The 27,660-nt window shown below is 35.9% G+C and overlaps 1 protein-coding gene across 1 annotated transcript in view; it reads left to right on the plus strand.

Moving 5' to 3' along the window:
- The window catches only part of htt (huntingtin), a 146,881-nt gene that overhangs the window by 26,785 nt on the left and 92,436 nt on the right, over nucleotides 1-27,660 (plus strand). The window contains exons 16-30 of the mRNA XM_083126682.1: nucleotides 1,387-1,535; nucleotides 2,333-2,424; nucleotides 3,573-3,795; nucleotides 7,400-7,521; nucleotides 8,435-8,620; nucleotides 9,506-9,711; nucleotides 11,265-11,400; nucleotides 12,746-12,906; nucleotides 14,580-14,728; nucleotides 16,475-16,614; nucleotides 17,967-18,206; nucleotides 19,967-20,166; nucleotides 20,637-20,776; nucleotides 21,413-21,644; nucleotides 22,835-22,925. Of these exons, the coding sequence (XP_082982808.1) occupies nucleotides 1,387-1,535; nucleotides 2,333-2,424; nucleotides 3,573-3,795; nucleotides 7,400-7,521; nucleotides 8,435-8,620; nucleotides 9,506-9,711; nucleotides 11,265-11,400; nucleotides 12,746-12,906; nucleotides 14,580-14,728; nucleotides 16,475-16,614; nucleotides 17,967-18,206; nucleotides 19,967-20,166; nucleotides 20,637-20,776; nucleotides 21,413-21,644; nucleotides 22,835-22,925 (2,467 nt within the window). The remainder of the gene's footprint in view (nucleotides 1-1,386; nucleotides 1,536-2,332; nucleotides 2,425-3,572; nucleotides 3,796-7,399; nucleotides 7,522-8,434; nucleotides 8,621-9,505; nucleotides 9,712-11,264; nucleotides 11,401-12,745; nucleotides 12,907-14,579; nucleotides 14,729-16,474; nucleotides 16,615-17,966; nucleotides 18,207-19,966; nucleotides 20,167-20,636; nucleotides 20,777-21,412; nucleotides 21,645-22,834; nucleotides 22,926-27,660) is intronic.

Below are 27,660 nucleotides of genomic sequence, written 5' to 3' on the forward strand. Positions count from 1 at the left end.
ATGACATGCCACATTGATTTCTTTATTGCACGTCCACAGTGTCTACTTCATTCTGACTCAAACTGATCTCATAGAATGCTGTCATCTTGCAGTCGAATGGTTCCAGTGCACTTTGCACGATTGGCGCACATTCTATCAATCTTGGCCATGTTGAAATTGATGTGATCAGCACCAAGCTCTGGTTGCATTTACCCTCTAAGGTTGCTCCCTGGTACCCATTTAGTTGCGACTGGTGAGCCGCAGAGCCACTTTATATGGGACAAGGCTGGAAAAATTCCAACCTTAGATCACCCACCCTGGGAATTGAACCCAGGTCACCTGGATTGCATTGAGATGCCCTATCGACTAGACTACCATGGCTCCATGTTCTTAAAGTGGACATACAATATTTTTTTTTCCTTACCACACTAAAGGTGGTAGTAACAAGAGTCAAATGGGGTTAGTTTTTGTTGCAGAGATTGCATACCAAATACTGTTGAACCTCCATGGTGGAGTGGTTAGGACACCACGATATGACACCAAAGGTCTGAGTTTCAAATCCCAGGCTGGGCACGTGCATTCTTTGTGAGTGTTCGTTCATGATTTTCATCATCACTCATCCTCATCATCGCAATTAACCAAAAGTGGCAGAAAAGTGATGTAAAATAACTAGGGATGGGCTGATATGAAATTTTGCCCGAAATAAAATATACCGATACTGATAACCGATATTCTACCGATCCGATATAAAATTAGATATGGTTCTTGAAAAACCTGAAATGTTCATTGATTTCCTTAACAAATGTGTGTTTCGAGCTGACTGCAGTGCAAAAGAAGTTGAATATTTAGACAATTAACACCGATATGCCCGACCCTGTTTCCGAGTGGTTAGCACATCGCGCTGCGATGCCAAGGGTCCCGGGTTCGAATCCCGGTCGGGCTTGGTTGTTTGTGAATGTCCATTCATCAATTTCATCATTTCATCACTCATCTCCATCTTCGCAAATTAGCCAAGAGGCACAAAACGCGAAGTAAAATAAACTAAATCCAATCAAATCAAATTAACACCGATATGCCCATATCGGCCGATACCGATAGAGTACCGATTAATCATTCCCATCCCTAAAAATAACCTAATTCAATCAAACAATCACCAAATACCATAGTAGTACAAAATCCTCGTGTCATGTGCCATCTGCCAGTTGTCACTTTTGATGTGAAAGCTCCTTCATGGAAGACATTCATATCTTACCCAGAATTCAAACCTACAGTTTCTGTGTTCAGAGCACACTACCCTAAACTGTATGATATGATGTCTCGCAGTGTTCTCTGTTTAATAGCATTGTAGAATATTGTCAAAACCCCCCACCTTCAAATTATTAATATCGTCATATGTGTATGTTTTAGCACTGTAGGAGATGCCGCCATAGACTCTATAGCCAGCCCAGCATGTGGTCTACTATCGACAAGCCTCACACTTCTCATGTCTTCCCCTGTGGCCCTGGACTTGAGCAGCCAGCAGTGGTTGATGCAACTTGCTGGAAATCTTCTTTCTGGTAAGTCCCTTTCCAACTGGTGGTTTCTGTCATGAAGGATGTACAGTGGGATGCACAAGTGTTTCTTGGTAAATTGTCCATGCTATTTTCATTAATTTTTCTCTTGCATCCTACATGGTTTTAAGGGATGGATGCTGTTGCAGAGGTTGTCAGCAGCTTATTTGGTGATTTCTTTCAATTCATGAAGCTATCATTGAATAAAACAAGGTGCATGAACTTCCTGACAGACAATTTGCTTGGTAATACCTATAAATTCCATTATACTATAAATTGAGTAGGAAGGAGTTGTAGTTAATAATTTTGGTTATATATATCATGTGTTGAACAGAACATATTTTCATTGCCTGTGCAAAACCAGGTCCGTAAAACCAAACAGAGCACACAAATAGTTAAAAAGCCCATGTTTCGCGGACATTATCAATATAAAATCTGAGGATGAAAGCACGTGAGGAAAGTAGAGGAAGAAGAAGCACAGTGTACACTTTTTTTTACCTTTGCCCGGACAATGTCGACCTTTTGAACTATTTGTGTGCTGTGTTTGATTTTACTGACCTCATTTTTCAGTTACGGACATACAATTTTGTTATTAGACGCTGACATAAAGTTAATAACAAAGATAAAAACTGTGAATTTCAGCATATTTAATGGTATGAAATTGGAAGAGATAAACTAAAACAGTTCTAGTGATCTAGTATATTGGGTAGAAGTTTCTCTCCAAGGATGTAATAATAATAAAAAATTGTCAATAAAATAATAGCTATGAAATTGAGGAACAGAATTTACCCTTCTTTTTGCAGGTATGGGAGTCTGCAGTCTGAAGGGTCGTGATCCTGCCAACTCGTCAGAAGATTCTCACAAGCATCTGTGGAGTGTTCTATCAGATAAGCGAGTAAGTTGTTTGTGTAGAAAATGATTCTACACTTTTTTTTGGCAAGATACAAAGGTGCATTAGTTATTGAGAATAGCCTCATATTTACCACTTGCAGCTATTTAAAATATTTATAATTTTTTGTGCTTGTGTCCAGATGGATGGTGACAGTATGCATATTGCAAGTCTTTCTCTACCAATACATCCATTTATTTTGGGTGTGTGTATACTTTCCTTTGTATGCTACTTGAGTGCACCCTCTCTTCCTCAGTAAACATGACAAATTGCAACTATGCAAGGTAATAGTGGAACTACATGCAAATATATCTTCTGTCTTCATGCCTCAGGGTTGCCACCAATCTAGAAATCCTTGAAAATTCAGGGTTTTGTTCAAAAAATACTAAAATACCTGGTAAAGTTAGTGAATATTAAATATGATAATGTTGTACTTGTACATATGGATTTTTTGTATATTTGTAAATGCAAATTTGACACAAGAAGTGTTCGATACCCAGTGGAGATGCATAGTGGATCTGATCCTACTTTAAACTGTGGATTCAGTCCCAATTAGCCTATCTGTCCAACTCTAACTCAGGCACAAGTATTCATTAACAAAATACTTAGAAATATAATGGTTTTTTTTTTTCTACTGGAACAGTTGCTTTCCTATTTCCAGTGCAAATATACAAGGAAATTCCTGGAGAATCTCTAGAAGTCAGGAAATTTGTTGTGGTAAAATTGGAACCCTGCTAGTGTTTCGGATAGTGTATTTTTCTTCTTTGTTTTCAGCCTCAGCTTTTATTACATGCAAACTGTTTCTAATCAGAGGTTTTGGGTTTGATCCCCAGCGAGGGCACATTGCAGAGTGATTTGGTTCCTATTGTAAACTGAAGGTCCAGTTCTGATTAGCACAACTGAGCATAAAGTGAACTTAAAACAAACTTTGACTTCTGTTTCTAACCTTCTGGTACTGTTTGTCTGTGTTTAAACAGGCCTCAACATACGCATAAATGTGGAGACAACAAATTTTAAAGGTTACCATGCTTTCAAGATTTCTAAAACTTCACTGTGGGACTTGGGTACTTGCATTTTTCCTAAAGTTTGAACGGGGAGTAAATAGAAGATCAAATGTTCTGGTGTATAATGACATTGTATTTTTTTGTTTTCAGCTGGCTTCTGCTGCTGAGCAGTTGCTGGTTCATACTGTGAGAACACTGAACATCTTTGTCCATGTACTGGAAGAAGTGATTCCCGTCGTGCCAACTCCAAAACCAACACTTCCCTCTTTGCCTACAGCTCCATCTCTTTCACCAATCAAGCGGAAAAGCAAGGTGGACTCCACAGTGTCTACAGACAGAAGCAAGCTTATGTCTCCCTCAAAGCCAGCTCAAGGTATGTGCAATACTTTACTTCAAACGTACATGCTGAATGATTTTAGATTAACATGTTATATCTAGTTTGAGTTGTCATCTAGTGGAATATTTTAAGCTCGTTCCTTGACTCAACTCATCCAACAGGTTGTTAGATGCCGGGCTTGCCCGAGTTGATACCTTTCTGGAGATGAGGGCATCTCGAAAAAGTTTTATAAGCTAGTGGAATATTTTGTGGTCTTTGATGTAAGAGATGTATTCTATTTGTAATTTAGCCATACTGCTGATAATTTTGTCAATCTCATATTTCTATATATAGCTTATAATTGAGTGCAGTTTTGTGTCATTTTTTTGAATGTAAAGAAATAATACATGTAACCTGGTTTTGCAAAGTAAATATTGAAGTACAGTTTCATTTTCTACAGTAAAAACTACTTCAGTTCCCTAGTAAGTAAAAAATAATATTACCCTGTGTTCATTGTATTGTGTCATGAAGATACATAGGGGTGCTGCTGGGGTAGAACCCCCACACATTCTCTCAGGCATTGTGTAAATGATGTGATCAGCACCATGCTCTGGCTCCTTTAACCCACTGCTTCCCCAGGGTTGCCCCCAATTATTAGGACCTGGGTGAACTCTAGAGCCACTTTATGCAGGGACAATATTGATCCCACCTAAGATCATCCACTGTTGGGATTGACCATGGGTCTCGTGCATGGCAGTCAGACACCCTACTGACTGGTCCACTGTGGCTCCCAATTGCCTAGCCACGCTCTTTAAGGAGATGAATTTTCATGTTTTTTATGGAACAATTGCAATTTGATTTTGAATCAGCAGCATTTTGGTTGTTGTATCAGTAAATTTTTGTATCGTTATTGATAAAGATTTCATATCAGTTCATCTCTAATACAGTCAACTCTCAATTCTATGACCTCTGGTATAACGACCCTCTCGAAGTAACGACTCTTTTCCTGGGAACCGTGAAAAATTTAGAAAAAGTTGAAAAATTTGGAAAAAGTTGAAAAATTGAAGGAAATCGGCCGAAAAATGCATTTTCTTTTACTCATTCCCTTCACAAGCACTCTACCACTCACAATTGGGTCTGAACAAAAAATAGACATCACCACACCATGCTTGAGTGATATCCAATAGCACTTGAACTCTGCCCTTCCCTCCTTCAAGTGCACCAATGTTACCCCACACCCGATGGCTGCTACCCAATGTGCCAGGCTTGTTTTGCCATGCTTGCTCTTGGATACGCGAGAAGAGAAGATCGAATGTGCTTGGATGTTATTTTAAATCGACCTTGACTTGTTTCCTTGTCCTAAGAGCTGCTGAAAACTTGCAGGGGGAAAGGGGGGGGGGATGACTGCTGGATTTGCAGTCTTTGCCAATGTGTATGGCAGGTCAAGCTCTTTCATCGAGAAATACACCACCTTGAGAGATAAGATCGCAGGAATGTTCCAAAATACAGATGCGTGGCGCATGGAAGTCTGGCCCATCTGTCCAGCTCTGAACTAGAGTTCAGTAGGTTCCCGTGAGTGAGCAACTCTTGGCCTTGTAGCCGACAACTTCCGGTAACCGCTTTCTTTCAAAACGTGTTCTTTGTTCCCTGCAACATTTCATAAAAAAGCGAAACTGTTAGAGATAATCAAAACCACATAGATGAACTAAAGATCGTCAACCTGCTTAATGCGTTGTCATCCAGGTTTCCACAAAAGTTTACTTTGATCTTATGTGCATCATAACTCCCATTTCCCATTTCATACATTTTCCTAATTGTGTCGATGTCGTAATATCTGCCAAAAAAGTATTCTGTTGGCTGACTGACTTCTCCCTCTTTTCCTGTCAGCAAACGTGGGGGGAGGGGCGATTCAGATTGTTTCAGCCACAATTTTCTTGCTCATGTGTGCACAGGGGCTGATTACAGGCGAGGGTGAAAGTGGACCCACCCCTCTTCCTTTCCTTTGATGCCTAAAATGGGGCAACCAGTTCTGGATATTCTTCAAAACGAACAAAAACCATAGAACAAGTAAAAGAAAAAAAAAGTGACCCTCCCATCCTTTCCCCAGCTCATTCTCTGCCACTGGTGTGCACGGCAATGTTGATAATTGCAGAATTCAGGCCCATTTTTTTTTTTAATGCTGTTGTATGCATAGGAAATATTGCCCGTATTATTGTCTGTTGCATGGTAAAACGTAAAGCAAGGGTCATTTCTTTCTTCTTTACACTGCTGTTAAAAGTTCCGTCTTCAATTCTTTAAAATGCTGGGATTTTTCTCTTCCGCCACCTGTTGCTCGAACTTCCAGCCGGTCTCCTTGTTTTTACGATGCAGCTGGCGCCCGTGTTTTGTCTAGCATCTGCAAAGCTTTTGCTTGCCGATAACAGCAATGACTCATCCAGCACGAAGGAAAAAGTTATTGTTTTGAAACTCGCAAAGCTGTTTTGTTTTGACGATAACAAAATTCGATCTCCAGAAAGGAAAACAAGAGTTAAAATAACTTCATGTTCTGCACCTTCTGATAAACAAAACTGTAAATTTAATTCGCATTTGCTTTTCTTCAGAACCATTCATGTGGAAAAAAAAGTGCTCAATGTAGGAATGGTCGCTGAAACCGATTAAAAAGACATTATTCAAGAAGAAAGCTTTTGGAGGAGTGGGTGTTTGACATCGAGAATACTCCTAAATCCAACATTAAATCGTCGATTGACGTGAGAGTAAATAATGATCTACCATTTTGATATGTGAAAATGTGCGTTTCATAAAGCTTGTTTTCAGTTCATTTTATGCTGATGGACTAATCAGGACTAAATATACAGTTTAAAGTGAAATTCAATTCCAAACCCGAATGATTAACGACTGCCACACTGTTTAATGACGTGTCCTAGAATATGCATTGGGTGAAAACAGATCGCAAGTTGCATGTTTCCTTTTACATGCTGCATTACAATGCAAGTCGAGGAAGGAGTTTGGACTGGTCCCTTGAATGGGGGAGGGGGTGACTATGATGTTGGTTGAAGCAAAGAAAACATGACTATTTTTTTACGATGTATTTTACACAGCCTAAGCAGAACAAAATTTACAGCCCCGCCCTTTTTTTTTGTCTGGTGCCTAGAAAGGTTGTGTTGTTTCTCCAGACAGATCTAATCTTACCAGATTGTTTTCCTTTCCATAGGTCTCAGTGCAAACGGGTTTCTCATGAACTAGAATTGTAAAAATTTCCTGGAAAAGCAAAGACTGTGCACAATTGAAAGAAAGTAACATTATTTTAAATCCTTTTTTGTGAAAACTTTTTCATGTTCTATTTTCCTTTTCACAACACGTGTCCTGTGGATAACAGGTTGTTTAACTACCAGGATAAATGGTGTTACCATCTCCTAGGCATCTTTGCGTCCGTTTGAGCTCCGTTTAAGCTGAAAATTGGTGCAAATTCCAATAACGACCCCTTCGAAATAACGAATCTTTTCCCGGGAACTGTGAAAGGTTGTTGTATCGAGAGTTGATTGTATTTAGTAAATTTATTTGTGTGTGTATGTGACAAACTTCATTGAATTGTGGAAAAGCATTAGTGAAAGGTCACTTATCTTGACATTATTATTATTTATAACATATATATTCTTCCTAGATAAGGATGAGAAACCAGACGAAAAGAAGACTACAAAGGGCACAGCCATGGGATTCTTTGCCAACCTTCCCCACTACATGAAGATCTATGATATTTTGAAGAGTGCATATACTAATTATAAGGTACCTTCCCTGTTTGATATTTTTCTCTTTATTTGTGTATGATTATGCTAAGGTTTTTCTAATATTAAGATGGTTGACACCCTCAGATTGGTATAAATAAGACTAGTTGATAAATTATTGATCACTCTGGTAGTTTAACAGGGTGTTTACCAGTCAAGAAAAAGTAAAGAAATCAACAAGTAGGTCAAGATTTTGATAAAAATTTTAAAAAAATATACTTGTAGTCAACAATTTTTGTTATCACAATGACTGATTGATTTAGTTTATTTTACTTCATTTTTCTGGTCCTTTGGCTAATTGCAAAGATGAGGATGAATGGTGGTAAGATAAGATGGATGAAGGGACAGTCACAAATATATAGGGACGACAACTTGAGCCACACATAAGATTATACTGGCTGTGAGTCCAGATACCAGAGCCTTGCTAGTCTGCCAAATGCAGTCCAGGATCCATTAGTAGTTAAAGCAAATCTTATTCTCTTGTTAAATACAACTTTAGTTAAATATGAACGTCTTGTTCTCTTGTTAAATACAACTTTAGTTTTCATCTTAAGTGCTTTTTGGTAGGGTTTTTTTATTAAATAAATATTTATTTTCTTAATAGCTACTTCCAACTTTTACCTAAGTAGGGATCATATAAATAAAGATTAAGAAAAATGAAAAAAGAAAGGTCAAGAAAAAGTCATGATAAAGTCAATAATTTTGGATTTGTTATTTTAGTAGACACCCTGTGTAAGTTATTCAAATGCAGTTTGAAATAAATATTACAAAAGAAGAAACATATTGTGAAAGAAACATGTGTTCATACATATACACACATTTAAAAAATAATTGAAAAGTGTATTTAGTGTCATAGATCCTGAATAAATTATGCATTGGTCTTGATTGCTTCAATTGCATGCTTTCCATTTCAGATCACTCTTGACTCTAGAGCTAGTGAAAAGTTTGTAACTTTGTTGGAGGTGACGCTTGACACATTATCCCAGCTGTTGGAGATCGGCTCTTTGAATGAAATGGGCAGAATTGCTGAAGAGCTTCTATCGTATCTTAGGTCCACAGTTGTTGTCGCTTCGACTTGCACAATCAAATGTGTCCAGCAGGTATGTTGAAGGATTTTGACTTTTAGATTTGCATCAGTAGGTTTGCGATGATGAAATAGAGCTCACTTTTCATTTCATGTGTCGTCATTGTGTTTATTAGAACTAGACAATGGACTGATATGAATCTTTTGCCAAAAAGTTACTGATATAAAATTTACCAATAACTGATATTCTGCTGATCCATTTTAAATTTGCAAACATTGCAAATGCCTAATTCGACTGATACTGATAGAAAACTGATTAAGCTGTCCCATTCCTATTGAAACTTTTAGCTCAAGTACATTATTGTTTATTTGTGAATTAATTGTTCCTGAGATTTTTAACTGGCCTTGGTTCTTAAGGAGTAGTGAAAGAACAGCTCCTGCAAAACTATATATATTCCGCACATATACCATTTTGAGCAAAACAGCACCAGCAGAGGGAAAAGTCATAACATGCAGAGGCCATTGACCATATCAACAGGAATGTACCAAGCTTTGGTAATGATGGTGGCCAGTTCGCCGACGTGGTTGATTTTTTGCAAGGCTCCCTCATATTGTCGTTTGCAAGTGTGACAGATAGCCTATAATCACACATTAATTAAGATGGTAAGTCGTACAGGATCTTCATGTAACGTTTTGCTTATTTATATCAGATCAGTTGATTTTATATCAGTACTGTGCCAGAATTGATAAAAGATACATATTCAAACATTCCTACAAATTCTACACATGACACACTTCTAACTTATTTTTCATAAAATCTTCGGTACAATATTAGTACAACTAAAAAAAAAGTGTTGAAATTTTAAACATTTAACAATTTAAGTTACTCAAAACTATCTTCATTATGCAAATTTTGATAAATTACATGAATATGTCAGAAAGTCTCTTGTGAAATTTCCAGCTGCTGAAGTGTCTGTTTGGGACCAATCTGTGTGCTCAGTGGGAGGAGGCGGAGGAGAAACGCTTGACTTCCTGGAGCTCTTTCTACACCCCAAGCGATGGCTTTTACAACACCTGCTTCCATGCTCCGTACTCCAACTTAACTGAGACTGTGACATCAAGTAAGCCCTTGGCTGCATCTAATGTGGAGAGAGAGGAAGGATCAGGGTGAGTTTCAATGTTAGATGCAATTATCTTCAACATTAAAGATTTAAAATTATATTTTCACAAAAAATATGCATTTTTCTTACAGTACGTATATTCATTGCTATTTTCATTATATTTTGACTGCACCAGAATGTTCAGTTTAGTCATTTATAGTTTTGCTCTTAACTTTGTTGTTCATTTATGGTTTATGAGTGCATTGAATTGTACACAATGGTGTGTATGCTCTTGTTTTAAGTTTCTAATGAAGTACTAATGTGCTACATTTTTCATATGTAATATCAGTATATACATTTAGGTTGGACCTATATGAAATTTTTGACTATCGATAACTGATATCTACTGCTCCAGTATAAAATTACAAATGTTCCTTGAAGAACATGAATTAACCCCCTTAAGGCCACGAGGAACAGTTTCCATGTCTAGCCGATGAGAGGACTCGAAACTGCTCCTTTTCCATTGACCTTTTCCCATGGCGAGCTGGGTAAAGAGGGGTCTGTGCGCTGGATGTTTGTGGAAAGGGGGTGGGAGAGAAAACTTAGCATTACACTTATGGGAGTGTTCTTGGAATATCAAACTTCAAAGATATTTTACCTTTGCAAAAGAAACTGCATCTTTAGCTTTACAAAACTTGGCCAGACAAATTATGTTTATATTCATGAAAATAAGAACAAAAATGGCAGAATTTTGCACTAAATTACAGGTGATTTATACCTAATCAGATTGGTACCAATAAACCAATGCACCAAAATGCCTATGTTCGATAATATTGATTACTGATACTAATTAATCTGTCTCTTATCTAAAATATATGAAGTTCTTAATTTGAGAAATGTTTGGCAGTTTGTATAACAATGCATAATGACAATGCACAAGTTAAATTTTCAGGTTATATCTAAAAGTGGCCAGTAGCAGGAGCAAGATAAGTCTTCTTTTAACATATCAATCTCTGAAGTACAGTGGCAGGTTTAATATTAGAATCAGTGTATGTAGTAGTGTTAACATAGAGAAAATGGTTTGTTTTGAAGATTCGGCCACCAAATTCAATGGGTAATTCAAATTCTAATAGCATGTTATCAAATTGACATATATGAGGGGTTCAGGCACAAGTGGCATAACTCCATTCAATACAATTTTGAGAAAAAGGCACATTTAGATGACTTAGTACAGTGGAACCTCAATTTTACATTTTTCAGGGGACTAAGTTGAAAAAACTTAAAATGCAGGAAAATTTTACACGTTTTATTACATTGGAACCATAAAGATTGAGTGTATAATGTGAGGAAATGTAAAACCGGGAACATAAAATTAGGATTCCATTGTATTATGTTTATCTGTTGGAGCACAAACATAGTGGTGCCTCTATGAGCAAGAATTTGAATCTTAGGAGATACTTACTCCTAGCACTGAAATGTTGATACTTCACAGTTCTAAGTTATACATGCAACTTCATCTGCATGAAAAATGGAGTTTCGCCACTTGTGCCCTGAACCCCTCATATGGGCAACTGTTGTGAAGAACATGATTAAAACCAGCTGCTTGGTTTTATTCCCTAGGTGGATGAGCTATCTGAGGAAGAAAGGTGAGAGAAAGATGCATCCACCTTTTAAAACATTTGGAAAGAGCTCAGACCAGGCATCTTTGGCATCGTACATACGTCTGTTTGAACCAATGGTTATTAAAGCATTGAAGGTTAGTAAAGTTGCTTTATTATGTTTATACTTGTGCACCACTGTCTGCAATTGAAGGACAATGCTTATTATGTATCTTGAGAAGGAAGTGAAACTTCATCATTTGTTGCCAGGAAAACTTCAACTGATACTTCAGAATTCAGTTGCTGTATTTATATGCTATTCTGATAAGTAGACAGACACATTTGTTGTAAATGAAAGATCAAAATTTCAGTACAAGAACTCAGGTTCCAAAGTGGCATGCAAAATTTCATTTCAGCATTATAATGGTAAAAATGCAAATTTCATTCTCAGTTTACACTTATTTCACAAAATAAAAAATTCCATTCTAATAGCACATTCATAAATTTTCACCTATGTGAAATGTAAATACCTTTAGTTTCTTTGGTTTCAGGAAATATATGTTTTAAATGGATGTTGAATGGAATACTCCAGGTAACTCTTTTAACGTGAAACAAAAGTTTTGGATAATTGTTTGCAAGTACAGCAAAAGAAAGAACTTTTTTTTTTTTTTTTTTAATAATTTCTGCTAGCATACATTTCTGAGCAGTTTAAATAGTTATACAGAACTCTGATTTTACATTCCCAGGTTTTACAATATCCTGCATTGTACATTCAATTGTGATTGTCCCAACAGAGCAAAATGTTATAAAATTTGCTTGATTTTACATTTTCCCGCATGTTACATTTTTCAGCCTAGTACCCTGATAAACATAAAATTGAGGTTCCACTGTATATGTTGGAACATGGCATTTACTACACCAATGTTAAGCTATGTAATATTTTTAGATTCATTTATGTAGCTTTTTGGAGTTTCGTTAAGATAATGGACCACTTTTTTTCTACAAAATTTTGCCACAAAATTAATCAGTGTTCTGAAATTTGACATAACTCTTATGATAATTCAGGCTCCAGAAACTGTTGTGTCTCCAAATAAACTAAATTTCAATTTTATTTCGCATTTTGCACTTGATTTCATATGATTTTGTGACAAAAATATGCAGAAAAATGTACCTCACCCCTTTCACAAATTGCAGAATTGAACATTACAGTGTTCAATTTCACATTTTGTGTTTCCGTTAAAAAGGGAAAATAAACATGTCTGTACCAGTAAATACTGAGACTAGTGATTAGGAATGGCCACTCTGATCAAGTACTGATATGAAATTCACTGATAACCAATACTCTGATGTTCTAGTATTAAAATGCAAATCTTACATCCAGAACCTAAACAATTCATTCATTCCTTACTAAAGAATGAAAGCAGGAGGCTGCAATGTGCTTTACTGTATAAAAAGAACTGTATTTGAAAATGTCCTTTACAGTGTTTCATTTTCTCATTGCAGCAATACACCATTACAAGTGATACTCACCTCCAGTGTCAGGTGCTTCTGTTGTTGAGTCAGCTGGTTCAGCTCCGAGTCAACTACTGCCTTCTTGACTCTGACCAGATCTTCATTGGCTTTGTCCTGAAGCAATTTGAGTTCATTGAAGAGGGACAAATTCCGTAAGTTCTTTAATTTTCTTTTTTTTATATAGTGTTATGATTAGCAGTTAACACAGAGCTATGTTAAAGAAGATGGTAAAGAAAATAAGAGAAGGATTTTTTGAACAATGGAATATTGATAATTTAATCTCAGTCTTGTGAAAGAAAAGTTACTGAATATAAAGATAAGGTAGGTAAAGTTCCCCATGCACTTTGCACCATGCCATGAGGCATATATAGGGGGATGTGGGGGGTAGGACCCCACACATTCTATCAGTCTTGGCCATGTTGGAGGTGATGTGATGAACACTACACCGTGGCCACCTTTACTCCCAGGTATCCATTTGATTGAGGCCGAGTGAGCCCCAGAGCTGCTCTTTATGTGGGGACAAGGCCAGAAAAATTCAGGCCTTAGATCACCCACACCAGGAATTGAATCTGTGTCTCCTGATTGGCAGTAGAATGCCATACCGACTAGACCACCATGGCTCCACTGAATATAAAAATTACTGTTTATTTCTAAGTGATGAGAAACTGTATTCATAAATGATTTTTCTTAGCCACACATATATGTACAATGGTAGTGTTGTATGTTTGTTTGTAATAAATGTTTTTATTTAAACTCACCTTCATCAGCTGTATACATTTTGAAGGAGAAATGTTAGCTGATGAGTAGAGGCACATATTTTTGGTAAATAAAAAAGCAAAATTTCGGTACAAAAACAGAGTCTATTTAGGGTTCAAAAGCGGTAAATAAAATAAAATTTCGGTGTTATAGCGGTGAATAATCACATCAAAAGTGCTATATAAAATGACATTTTGGTTTCAAAATTGTGAATATAATCCTAAATTTGATTTTAAACTGCACTTATTACATAAAATAAATTTTTCCCTTCTAATAGCACATTTATGTAGTTACCAGAGTATTAAGTTTATTCCTGTATAAATGGGTCCATTTTTGCTTCTCAAATATTTACAGCAGAATTAATCAATTTTCCGTGAATTGCATAACTCTCAGGATACTTCAGACTTCAGAAAGTGTCGTGTCGGTATATAAACGGAAAATTTCGTGTTTAAGAATATATTTCGCATTTTGCAGTTCATTTCGCATTATTTCGTGACAAAACAGGGTAGCAAAATGCACCTCACACCTTTCAGAAACATGAAAAATGAACATTACAGCATGTTATTTCATATTTTGTGTTTTCGTCAAAAACGAAATATGCATGCCTCTACTGATGAGTATTTCAGTGTTTTTGAGTTTTGTTCCAAGTCCACTTTATGTACAGATAGGCAAATTGGGAGTGAGTGGATGTACAGTTTTAAAGTGCCATCCAAACCACTATGCACCTCCATTGGGTATTGAACCTGGGGCCCCTTGATTGCAAAGTGATGACGTTACCACCATGTTATCAGAGAGACCTGGTGTGTACTGTAGTAACGTAAACAATGACAAATAATTTTGCCACATATAAAGAATTTTTGTCAAAATTTCTAAGGAATAATGAAATACCTGAATTATTATAATTAAGGACAAGGAAAAACTCAGTAACATAGTCACTTACTTGCTCCAATATTTCATTGAGTTAGCTATTAACTAAGAGTAGAATGTGAGGAAGAAGAAAAAAGGTAATATATTCAAATGTCAAATTCTTCATATTGTGTATTTAATCCACATCTGTAATTTCTTTCAGACATGCAGAAGAACTGATCCCTAGAATTTTTTACTTTTTGGTGCATCTTTCTTACGAGAAGTACCACTCCAAACTAATCATTGGCATTCCCAAAGTTATTAGATTGTGCGATGGTTTGATGGCAAGTGGGCAGTCCCCTACCACACATTGTAAGTATGCTACGGTGGCTTGAGGATAAAAATACACATACTGTAAGATACATCAAATCCTGGAAAATTTTATTACATTATGCCATATTGAAATCAGGAAGATTAAATGTGTGATTTGAGAAAATGTAAAATCTTTGTTTCGCTGTGCATTAATATTGAGTTGCTTTTTGTTATTTATATTCAAATTCATTTCTATTGTCCATGCAATAGAAATTTTACCTACTTGCATTGTATGATTCAATATTATGATCAAAGATGGAAACTTCCCATCAGTATTTGAACCAGGATATTTTCTAGCTTGAAGTTTGCATTAGATATCTCTCTTAGACAGTAGGTGTGGACTGAGGAAATTTTTACTGATATATTGTAAAGTTGTAATTTAAAACTTATTACCGATCTGATATAAAATTGTCAGTGTTTCGTGCAGAACCTGAATGGTTCATTCGTCTCCTTGATTAATGTATGTGTCCTGGTAAATGCAATATGTTTTGCTTTGGAAATGAAACTGCGAGTTTAGACATTCACTTTACAAATCCAGGATACGTGAATTGTACCTCTGTTAAAAAATCGAAAAGTGGCAGAATATTTCATTGACTTAAGGTTATTTATAGAAATATAAAAATTGGTAAAATTGCTGACAATTTTACTGGTACATTGTAATGTACAGCTCTGACCAGCAACGCACGTATAAAGCGATATTCTAAACGATAACTTTAACTTCCCGATCGTTCGTTTGCTCCTTTTTCTAAACTTATGATGCATGTGGAGCTCTCTCGCGATTCAACGTAAACTGAAAACAACTAGAAACGGAGTTCTTTTGTAACTACTTCATCTGACGGAAAACGGAAGACAACTAAGACTGAGATTTTCTCACACGACCTATTTAACTGAAATTCGAACTATCGGCCGTTACGACGGTTGCTTCCATTTCGTCCTTTGGCAATGGCAATTCTCAGGAAGAACGCTGATTCCTGATTACATTTTCTAATGCAATGTCAGCGGAGTTTTTCCAACTCCGCTGAAGGACGCTGTCGCGATGAGATTTTAAGAAGCTCTTTTTCAATGCTTCAGCGGGACCCTTTTTATAACGTGATTAGCTTATATATTTATGATGCCCGGGTCCTAGGTTCGATTCACGTCTGCGGCGTGATACGTTGTGTTAAATATATATTTTCTAAACTTATACATTTTTATCATTTATAGATTACTCGAAACACATGATTTCCTAGAAGGAGTATGTAAAACATACTCATACTAATATAATTTGGTTATGCTCCATGCTGTAAACTTCTTTAGACCTGACAAGAAAGTGAATCTTTAATGCATCGTTAAAAATTTAATCATGTAACTTCTGAAAAATATTAGCAAGTTATGGTATGCTTATGGAAATGTCAAATTAGTAAATGTAAACATTAAAGTTTTGAATCCATTGCCCTACTTTTGATTCACCCATCACATCACCATGACCTTCTGTAATTTGATGATGAATTTCACTTGGCTGCACATTTATTGCATTCAGAAATCGAGTCTGTTCCCTTGTTCTTTTTAAATGAACACACTCACAATCACAACTGCTCCCAACAATGTCCTCTGGAGTATGGAAAACAAGTGACTGGAACTGGCTGAGCTCACATTGGCTGGATTTACTTCCTTGTGTGGATGCAATGTGCAAATGAGTAGTACTATCTGGATGAACCTTGTATTTTTCCCGTTTGTTTTCATTTGGTGCATATTGTCATATTACAGGCATACCAGCCCTGGTGCCTGTGGTGGAGGATGTTTTCCTAGCTCGTGGGAGCAGCAGTAGTAGCTCAGACTTGAAGGAGCTGGACACACAAAGAGACTTTCTAGTCTCCATGCTGTTACGACTTGTCGAGTATCATCAGGTGAGAGGGCTATATTTGTCTTTCCTTATTAGATTTGCCAAAGCAGAGTGGATAATTTAATTGACTAGTAATCAAAGGTTCTTAGGTTCAATACTGTTCAGGTGGCTTACATTGTACTTTAAACTGTAGATGCAGTCTTGTTATGATATATCATCATAACATGCACACAAAAATAAATATCTTCATTGATATTATACCAGTCTAATATAAGAATAAACATTGCAAGAAGATTTGTGATAAACAACATCTTACACTTTGTTTGATTTGTATTTCTGCCACTTGTTTGGTCTTTACACAATGTGATGACTGTTGTAACCATTTTATTCATTGTGTAAAAATCAAATATGTGACTGAAGTAATTTATTAACCTATTTAATTAATGTATGCCTGATGGTTTTTGCCTTACACAAAGAGGCAGCACATTAAACATTTATGCATCAATACTGATGTACTTAAACTATACTTTTACATTCATACAGTAGTAATGAATTAAGAGTAGCACACTCATTGGAGATGATACACTTCCTTGTGCTTCATTTCATTGTAAGGCCCGCTTTAGACGAAAGCATTTTCCTTAGCAGTTTTCTTAAAATTTGTGCCATGACCAAAATGCTATTGTGTAAAGTGAGAAATCTTATGGCATTTCAAATGCCACAGCATATTTCATGGCAGTTCTCAAGGATAGAAGCCGTCCTATTTCCGTATCATTTTTCGTAGCATAACCAATCAGAAGCGACCTCTAGGTCATGAGTGCAGATGTAATGGCGGCCGCGTGAGATGTAAACAATGTATCACTTCACATTTTTAAAAGCCGATAATTATTCAACCGAGAGGAATAACGTTTCGTATAACATACAAAACGATGGCGCTGTTTAAATACATACTTTACAACGTTTACAGTACACTTATGTAAGAATATTTTAATTATTTCAAGAGTAAAACCGTGCACTCAGCATAGATAGTGTAACTTGACGTGCCCTTCATTCTGTATATGTTATACATTGTAATCGCAAAAGCTAGCAGAAAAGTTACACGAAATGCTTGCGTGTAAAGTACTACCTGCTATATGATTTTTGGAAGCATTTACATAGCATTTATGTTAGCAAAAATATTAAAGGAAATGCTTTCGTCTAAAGTCGGCTTAAGGTTTTGAGTTTCAATCCTCATGAGCTCACATTTCACAGTCATTTGTATTTCATTTTAAACTGTAAGTTAGTCCCGATGAGCCCAAGTGACTATCATCAAGTGGACGTAAAAACAAACTTTTCTGAACTTTTTTTCAATTCATTATCAGTGGGTCTGATAGGAGTAATTCACATTCACAACGGTTTGACTGTATTATTATGTTATAGGTGCTGGAACTGTTAAGCATTGTCTTGACAGAGAGCCATGATGAGAATGAAGAGAAGTGGCGGAGGTGGTCTCGCCAGGTGATGGATGCTCTTCTCCCACTTCTTGCACATGGGAGGGTTCACCTGGAAACCAGAATGGCCCAACATGCATTGCATCGTTTGCTGAACTCAGCTGCTCCCAGTGTCCTAAGGCCAGTCGATCCTCTGCTCAGAGTACTGTTCTCAGAGCCCCCTTCAATGGTTAGTATTTTACTCTAGTTATTCTTACCTTTTGCATTTATGAATCTTTTGATATTCAACTTGCAGTATCACAGTTACAAGATACTCTTCGTTGTTTTACCAAGTTCTACGTAGCTTGTTCGGGGTAATGAAAACAAACTCTTTCACCCTAGAAAAAGTTGGACAAGTCAGGGAAATCAACTTCAGAGTGAAAAATTTGGGGAAATTTTGTAAATATATTTTTCAAAACCTGAAAAAGTCAGGGAAAATAACTTCAGAGTGAAAACATTGGGGTAATTTTGTAAAAGAAAATGAAAAACATGGAAAAGGCATGGGGAATCAACTTCAGAGTGAAAAAGTTTGGGAATTTTATAAATAAATTTCTTATAACTTGAAAAAGTCAGGGAAATCAACTTGAGAGTGAAAACATTGAGATAACTGTGTAAAAATATTTTAAAAACGTGGAAAAGTTGGGGAAGCGAACTTCAGAGTGAAATAGTTGGGGTGGGGATTTTGTAAATATATTTTTAGAAACCTGAGAAAATCAGGGAAATAACTTCTGAGTGAAGAAGTTGGGAATTTTGTTAATAAATTTTTAGAAACCTGAAAAAGTTACGGAAATCAACTTCAGAGTGAAAGAATTGGGAAATTTTGTAAACAAATATATATATATTTTAAAAATTTGGAAAATACAGGAATAATTATGTATTTCTGCTTTCCAGTATAAGAGTTCTGGAAAAGAAAAATACCTGGAATATGTGGGAAAGTCAGGGAATTTGATGTGATAAAATTAATGGGTTAAAAAAAGAATCAGTAATGAAAGTAGAAAGGATTATTTTATAGATTATTTAAGATCCAACTAGCTTAGTAGTCACTTTCTCTAGCCTTATTCACAAGATAAATTTCCTTGTATCTGCAAACATATCCTCTAAGGTCATTTTAAGAGTTTCAGCCATTTTCAAAGTATGGACCAAAAACAGCTGTGACATTGAAGATTACACTACAAAACACAGCATCCATGAGTTAAAGTCGAAAATTAAACTGGAAAGGGGTGTGTCATAGGAAGCTTTCAGACCAAAGCTACATGCCACATGAATTGTGTGTTACTTGGAAATGAACCGTCAGTAATAAATGCAATGTTCCGAACTGAAGTGACTCAACAAGCTGCATATGTTGCTTGTTGCTTGTGTGTCACTCGGACTGGGCTGTTTTCTTAATATTGTATACCATGTCACAGTCCAGTATCTGTGATTAGAGAGGCAGTTTCCCCCCCCCCCCCCACTTTTGCTCCTGCACTATGCTAAAACTTATCTACAAAGGGAAATATACTATCTTTGCCTCCCAGTTTTCGCACCTTGGCCCTCCGGTTTTGGAACTGAATATCCGCCACCACCTCAATCTGTTGGCAATCTGGTGAAAGCTTGCTGAAGGGGGTCACGCACTTTCTCTTGAGTGGGAAACAACCTTGTTGCTTGTTGTTGTTCTGGGATGGTCGAAGCCATAACTATCTTAGGAAACTTCTTGTACTTTTATTCTGAAGACTGAAGCTCCAACTAGAACAACACCATTTGGAAAAGGTATATACTTTTTTTTTACTTACCCTTCAAGTTGTTCAGCTGGTATGTGAGAATCAGCAAGCAGTGTACACAATTGAAAACAATATACTTAGGACAAATTTGAATAGTATTCTTCTCTTTTTATGATGATCATCATAATTCTTTCTTACTCTTTCTTGTTTTCTTTGCATAATTTAAATTCGACATTCTCCTCACTTCTCGTAGCAAAGTTCATTGGTTGTGGTGCAGCGGTGGCTAGGGATGGTGCTTGGAATGCTCCTGGTGCTGATTTCACAAGGAAAGGAAGAAGTCGTGCTAGGCCGCCTGGAGGAGCTGGAGTTATTTATTCCCACACATTATGACTACCTTGACCCACTGAATGTTGGCAGCAAGGGTGAAGTGTCTCCAGAGGTTGTGATGGCAAGGTATGAACTAATCTCATTCGTATTGTAGTTTTATGACATTTCCGATAGAAATAATGAAATGTGATATTCCCCTTGTGTGTGCATATTTATATAAAATTTGTAGACAGGCCCAGATATGGCTGTAATGAAGACTGGTGAAGGCCGTGAGTTTGGCATGAGTTGAAGAAGGATACTCACTGGGATTGTCATTAAACACAGGAAAGGCTTAGCCAATATTGGTATCAGAACGTTTTGAGCTGAAATTTAATCACTGACACCAGCCAATGCTTTTCGAGAGTCCAAGTATGCCACATGGCAGAGTCTAAACATTCCTGAAATTATGCAAAATGCATAATTTTCATCTATAATATACATGTATTTCATGTATTCTCAGTTTGATTAATCTAAAGTGGTAGAAAAGTGACAGAACTCATATATTTCTCACTTAGTGTTGCTTTGTATTGTTTATTCAACATGTTATTTCTTTACAGGTTTATGTTCCGTGTTATTGGCCTTGTCAGTAGTAAAATATACAGCATTGTTTTCACACCATCATCAGTAGAGGATTGTGGATATCTACAAGAACAATTTGCTCATTTTCTACTCTACTGTATCTATATGCTTCAGTCAGGTATGAAACCTACTCTTGAAGTTCAGTTCACTTATATGCAGATTTGAAATGAGCTCTTATATCCTTGGTATAAATTAGTACCATAAGTTAGTTACTTGGTTGTGATTATTAACCAATAGTAGCATACTAGTAAGAGATTTCATTGGTAAATACATAAATTTTTTATCCGATGATTCTATAAATAATCTACTTCTTGAAGGTACAGAATCAAAGTTTATGCTATTAAAGCTGAGAAATCTGCACAGGGTGCTTCTGGAAGAACAGTTCAATGCAATAGTCTCATTTTTGTGGCATTCTGGGACAAATATTAGAAACTTACAGCTAAATTTGATGCAAAATGGAGGAAAATTACATAATAGTTTCCCATTAGGTTGTCGAGAGATTATAAATTCTCTTAATTACAATTCACAAATTGCAGTCAACCTTCTGGACAACCCTCGTATATGAACACATCCTCATGATTTAATGTGCCTGCCAGGTAGTGCAATGATTAACAATTCACAATGGCCCAGATTTTTTTTCCAGTGCAGATTCATTTTAGTGATTTTTATCCCACTTTATATTGTAAGGTTCAGTTCCAATTAAAGCTTTAATTCAAAAGTCCATTGTAATTGATTGCATGTATTATTCTGACAGGAAGCTACTGCAAAGTTGCCAATGCTGCAATGGAAATGGTGAAGAACGTTGGTGGCGAGGAGACCGAGCTTCCATTGGATGATATCAATGCTTTGTTCCTTGAATTGGCTGCAGTGTCGCCTCTTCTAACCTTCGAATGGTGCTACCTCCTAGTTATCCTTAACTATAGCAGTCAGGAATTCTGGGGCCAAGTACTGTTGACAACGCCAGCAAAGTCTGAGGGGCCTCTCAGGTTAGTTCCTGTTCACATGACATTCTTCCTCTTCTTGTGTGTGTGTGTATGTGTTGCTTGCATTGTTAGTTTCTTTCTTCCAATTTACTGCTTTACAATCAGTTTATTAACTTGTTTCATGGTGGAGTGTTTCGAGAGAAAGCATGCTCATTTCATCAGACATTTATTGGTAAATTGAAGATTATCATTGTTGCAGTTACTGCAGTTACAGTGCATGTTGTCCTAAAACATTATATTAAGAAACTTATTAAAGTGCTTGTATAAAGTAGAAGATAGAAACAATATTATCATATAGAAATTTCAGCAAAAAAAGCAGGCTCAACCAGGACTCAAACCTGTGTGTCTGTCATACAGATTGAACTACAAAGCCAGCCCTGGCTTTGCCTGATTTTTTAGCTGTCTCTGTTTTACCTGTGGGGAATTATGTCAGTGCTACACTGGAGCAACGTTGACGTCAACAGTGTTTCAAAGGCAACAGATCCCACTGTTATAGCACACAGTGAAACACTGGGCAAAGCCAGGGTTAGTTTGGTAGCTCAGTTGGTAGAGAAATGGCACAATATGCTAGGGAGACCCAGGTTCGAGTCCTAGTCGAGCCTGCATTTTCCCCTGAAGTTTTTACACAGTACATCTCTCCTGTGTGTGTGTCAAACCTTAATGTAAGATTATCATGCTGTGAATAGAGCAGAACTGATACTAGTTCTGATATTTAGACAATTGAATACAACAGGTATGCTTAAATTGAACGTGGCTATTTTTTCTGTCACTGCCAGTGTTTTTGTTATAGGCAGGAAAATGCTCATCTAAAAACCAATCAAGTAAATTCATGACTCAATTTTTAATTAAAATTATAAATAATCAACATATATTGTAAATTCTAAACATAGTACTTGGTAAATACGGATAAACTAGTACTCACTTTATCTGCAAAGCAGTTTTGCGGATAAAGTGAGTACTAGTTTCCCCGTATTTGTATACTACCGCGTCTCTTTTTCCCAATTATGAATAGTACTTGGTCTTGTAAAAGTTAAAATATGGATTTTTCTGAATTGGAAGGCAATCAGAAATTATCACAGAAATAGCTTTTATCATTTTAATTATTTTTAATATCATAATATTAACTTTTGTCAGTGCGATCAACATACCTTTGAGGTTTTTGCTATTACTGTTTATTTTTTTCTATTTTTCAGTCCTTTTCAAGTGAAAAATTATGGACCATCCCCTTGCTGCAATTTGGAAGTTGTAAGAAAGGGTGGAATCATACTCTTTTGTGATTTTGTGGTAAGTTCCTTAATTATGTTATGACGGTATCAGAACGAGTACCATCATAAAGTGAAAAATAAAATCATTTTATTACTTGAAATTTACGATTTGAGGTCGTATTTGGTGCTTTATATTAGTAGAAAATTAATTTGCATCACTTTGGCTTAGTTATAACTGAAGTACGTATGTAAACTTCAAACATTTAAAATATTTTTGTAATTTAGCGATGTAATCTGGTTTGTGTTCAATAATATGCTTACCGAAAATTGTCAATTTATGATTAATCGCACATGTGTTTGGTTTCAGCAGCTTTTATTTGCTCTTTCATTATTAAATGGGTACGAACATGTATTTAAAATGTGTTACTAACATGTACAAACCATTTAACATAACTTTTGACAGAATTTCGACGATAAAGATACGATTTGATAAATTGAGCGCCTTGAATAGTAATCCTAAAGCTGTGAAGTAATCCTAAACTTGGAAACATAACCAACTCACATAAAGGGAAAAATCTAAGTTGCGCGTAAATAACCTTTTTCCCACCAAAATTGTAAAGCTTAAAATAACTGAAAAAGGTGAAAATAAAATACGTAAACATGTAATTGAATATTGTAATATCTATTTTATTGCATCTAATCTATTTTACAAGCATTTTAATGTATAATAACTGTACAATTCGAAATTTGTCACTTGAAATATGTTCGCAAGTTTGTATTCTGTGAAAAAAGTTGTAACAGTGTGAGTTCGGATACACTGCTTCATCTAAAAGATCATCTTGGACTGACGAGAAGTCACAAAAATGTTTCGGAAAGTGAAATTTGAAGAATTTGATTAAAAAGGAAGATCCGTCGATATTTTAAAGCATATCAGCGCAGATAAGTATTATGTTTACTTTTAAAAGTTGAACCTTCATCGCTAAAGGCGTAAAAGGTCCAAAGGACATAAATTTGGTGACCGGCTGGAATCACATAAAATGGCAGCCATCTTCGTTTTATAAGGAATCTACGAATAAATATTATACATGCATGTAGATACTTTAAATGAAAGGCCTATTTTCGTAAATGTACATAAAGTGCTTAATTGGGATGTGGAAAGTGAATTGAACATATTATTTACATAATTCGTCTTGGTTTTCGCTGATTGATTATCGAGCATTTCTTGCCGAATTACGTCGTACAAATCTGCAAAAGATCGGAAGTAATTCTTCTTAGATACAATTTGACTTGAAGTAATAAAATTAAAGATAAACCTGAAATAGGTCAAAAGGTTGATGTAAAGTGATATTTATGCTTCATTATTCAAATATATATAATTGAATGTACTGAACTTATGTGTGAATTGTCAATTTCACTTGTATAATTTTGTTTAAATATATTGTGCATTAATACTCGATTTGGTAATTTTCCATGAGTACTAAAAGGTGAATACATATTTGTGTCAGTAATTTAACAACGTATAAAATATTAAACTTCAACTTCTTGTCTTTTATCATGTAAAAGCTTGAAAATATTTTCTTTATTTCTTTTAAAATTTGAATACGATCTCGACCGTGTACTAAGCCGAGGAAAGAAGGTCGTGATATTAAGATTATAGAGACTCATTTTGTCTCTTAAATTATAAGAGGTAAATTGTCAAAAATATATTTAATTTGTGTAATTTTGTGTTTAACTTGCTGGTCTATTCCAATATTTTAACAATGACCGAAACTGTTGAGAGTAATATCACACTGGCGGACATTGTGAGGTTAATAAATGCTCAAAATAGTGTGCAAGCAGAACAAAATAGTAAACTAGACACTGCTTTGCAAGCACAAAATAGTAAAATTGACTCTGCTTTACAAGTGCAAGCAGAACAAAATAGTAAATTAGACACTGCTTTGCAGGTACATAATACCAAAATTGACACTGCTTTGCAAGTGCAAGCAGAACAAAATATAAAGGTAGACACAACTTTGAATGCATTAACCGAAGCACATAAGGCTCATGCCAAAGAATTTAAAGATCTTAAAATGGATATAAGCCAATTTAGAAATGAATGCATGCTTAGGTATGAGAATGTAGAGAAAGATTTGCATGCTCTCGACAAGAAAATGAAAGTAGAATTAGTATCATTGGCAGAGGATGTCGATAACAAAATTGAGAGTGTAATAGAAGATCTATCAAGGCAATTTGACACAAAGCTTGATAGATGCTTTAGAGCTTGTGAAGAGAATGATATGTCTCTGTGTACAGTTAGGAAGGATTTAGGTCAGGTAAATACTGCACTAGATCAATTACAGTTCAATAAACCGTTAATGAATAAGATAGATAGGGGGGATCAGCTTGATAAGAGCGATGTTGAGTACGAATTCGATGACAGAAGTCATGTCATTCTGTCATCCAAGATTCCACCCAATGTTAATAATCATAGTGAAGATGATAGTAATGTACATTATGTTAAGGTTGCTCCAAATAGTGACATGTTGAATGATGGTGCAGTTACTAGTTTAAATGTTAACATCAGAAAGGCTATGTCACTGATCGAGTCTAGTCTAACAACCATGGTCAATGATGTACTAACTCCAGTTACGCTCAGAAAAAATATGACATCAAAAAATGTAAAGTTGAATTCAGTGCAGGGTGATTTTCATGAGCTTGATGCTAGACATGTAGATTTAAATCGTGAAAGCCATGAAGGTGTAAGTAGACCTAGTGTTGGTTACGTTCCGCATGACTACAACAAATGTAGACACCTTTCGGGTGCAGTTTCTGATTCGGAAACTGATTGTAGTGTCAACTCAGTTCATGATAGTACATGTGTAGATGATGGTCCGTATTGTAATACTAGACTAGCTAATAAGAGAAATAAGTTAAAACGTGACAGGTTAACTAGTAGGGTTGGACAAAATGTAAGCAATACTCCTCAGATAACTCCTACGACAAATGTTCCAAATGTTAAACATTCGGAAGTTGTTCCGTCAAGAGATACATCGAAGGTTAGGTACAAGCCAATAATTAAACCACAAGATTTGAGGCACTTCCCTCATTTTGATGGTGTTTCCGCAGACATTATACCATCTGAATTTTTAGAAAAAGTAGAGGAAAACCTGGAAATTTACAATATACATGAGTGTGAGTATATGAATTATTTACCTAAATTACTCACAGATTGTGCGCGTACCTGGTACATTGAAAATAAATTAAAGTTTAAGACTTATGCTGAGTTTAAGGCAGATTTCTTATCTCATTATCAAAACGATAGGTGGAAATCTGTAAATTTAACTAAAGTTCTAAATTCACCTTATGACAAAGACAGCAAGGAGAACTTATTGCAGTTTGCAAATAAGAATTACAAAAAATTGAAATCTATACAACCACATGCTGACGAAGCACATCTTATTGCTCAGTTATCTTCATTGTTACCTTACAAAATAAGTGAACACTTGGTGGTGAATAATATTCACACACTGAGACAGACTTTGCAAGCCATAGAAAATTTTCAATCTTTAAAAAATAATTCAACTAGGTATATGGATTCTAGTAAAATTTATGGTAACCAAAAGAACAAATCGAAGGTAGCTAATGTGTCTATGTTTAAGGAGCAAAATGACCGAAATATGTCTAACAGAAATGGATTAAGAAACTTAAGATCTAATAATGAGGTTGGATCTGCTCGTAAATCCTATGCTAATGGTAGGACATGGGTAAGAAATGATCAGATTTCTAGAAATGTGAATTTGGGTTCGAGGCAGGAAAACTCTTAGATGCTCCTGATACAGGAGGTGTCTTGAGCATCAAAGCGGTTGAAAATCCTCCTTTTACCAAATCTCAGTATAATGCACGCTCAAGTGAAGTAAATAATAATCATCATAGTGATTTAAGTGAGTTCTTTCCTAAGTTAGGAGATCATCAACTACTTGGTGACAGTATGTTAGTTAGGTATGCCAACAGTATTTTAGGTTACAGATGGAATATGAATGAATCTGCTTCCAGATTCATAGGTTTGTGTGTCTCGGGACAAACCATTGATGATCTACATAGGCGTGTATCAAATGCTAAGAAACTCTCAGACAAAATATTGGTCATGATAGGTACCAATGATTTAATTAGGAAACGCAGCTTCGAACAAATGCAAGTATCTTTCAGCAAACTCTTGAATACGTTGAAATCTAGATGTGCTGAAATTACGATACTATGTTTGCCACCTCTTCCTAAATATATGTCATCTCCTCATGAACAATTGTGGCAGACATGGAATAATTTCAATCTGTATTTGATGTCACTACACGACGAGTTTAAAGTAAAAGTATACAATATAGCACCTTTATTCTTCTTAGAGAATGATTGCATAGATAACTCCTTATACCAGAAATTCCTTGGTCACCCGTCCAGAGGTAGAGTAGATATGATACATTGGAATTATGCGGGAATGACTAAGGTTAAACAATTTTTGTACAGTATGGGTTTTGGTACTACACCTTGTACATCTAATGATAAAGTGGGTAGAGATATAAAAGTGCAAGCTACCGTGCACAATGTCAATGTTAATCATTTTAAGGATGCAAACAGCATTGATAGTTATCCCGATGAGGATAACGTTTTGTCCTTGCGGGAAAACTAACAAGCGACCTTTGTTTTAAAGTGGGTGATGAAGGTCAAGTTAATAATCCCACTATTGATAGCATGAATTTAGGGAAATGGGAAGAATTTCATAACTGTGATGAATATGAGTCAAAAGAAATTCCAACACCAATTAATGCTCTCAACGGTAA

Source organism: Lepisma saccharinum, chromosome 8 (genome assembly GCF_977018435.1).
Source record: "Lepisma saccharinum chromosome 8, izLepSacc3.1, whole genome shotgun sequence".
Taxonomy (NCBI): domain Eukaryota; kingdom Metazoa; phylum Arthropoda; class Insecta; order Zygentoma; family Lepismatidae; genus Lepisma; species Lepisma saccharinum.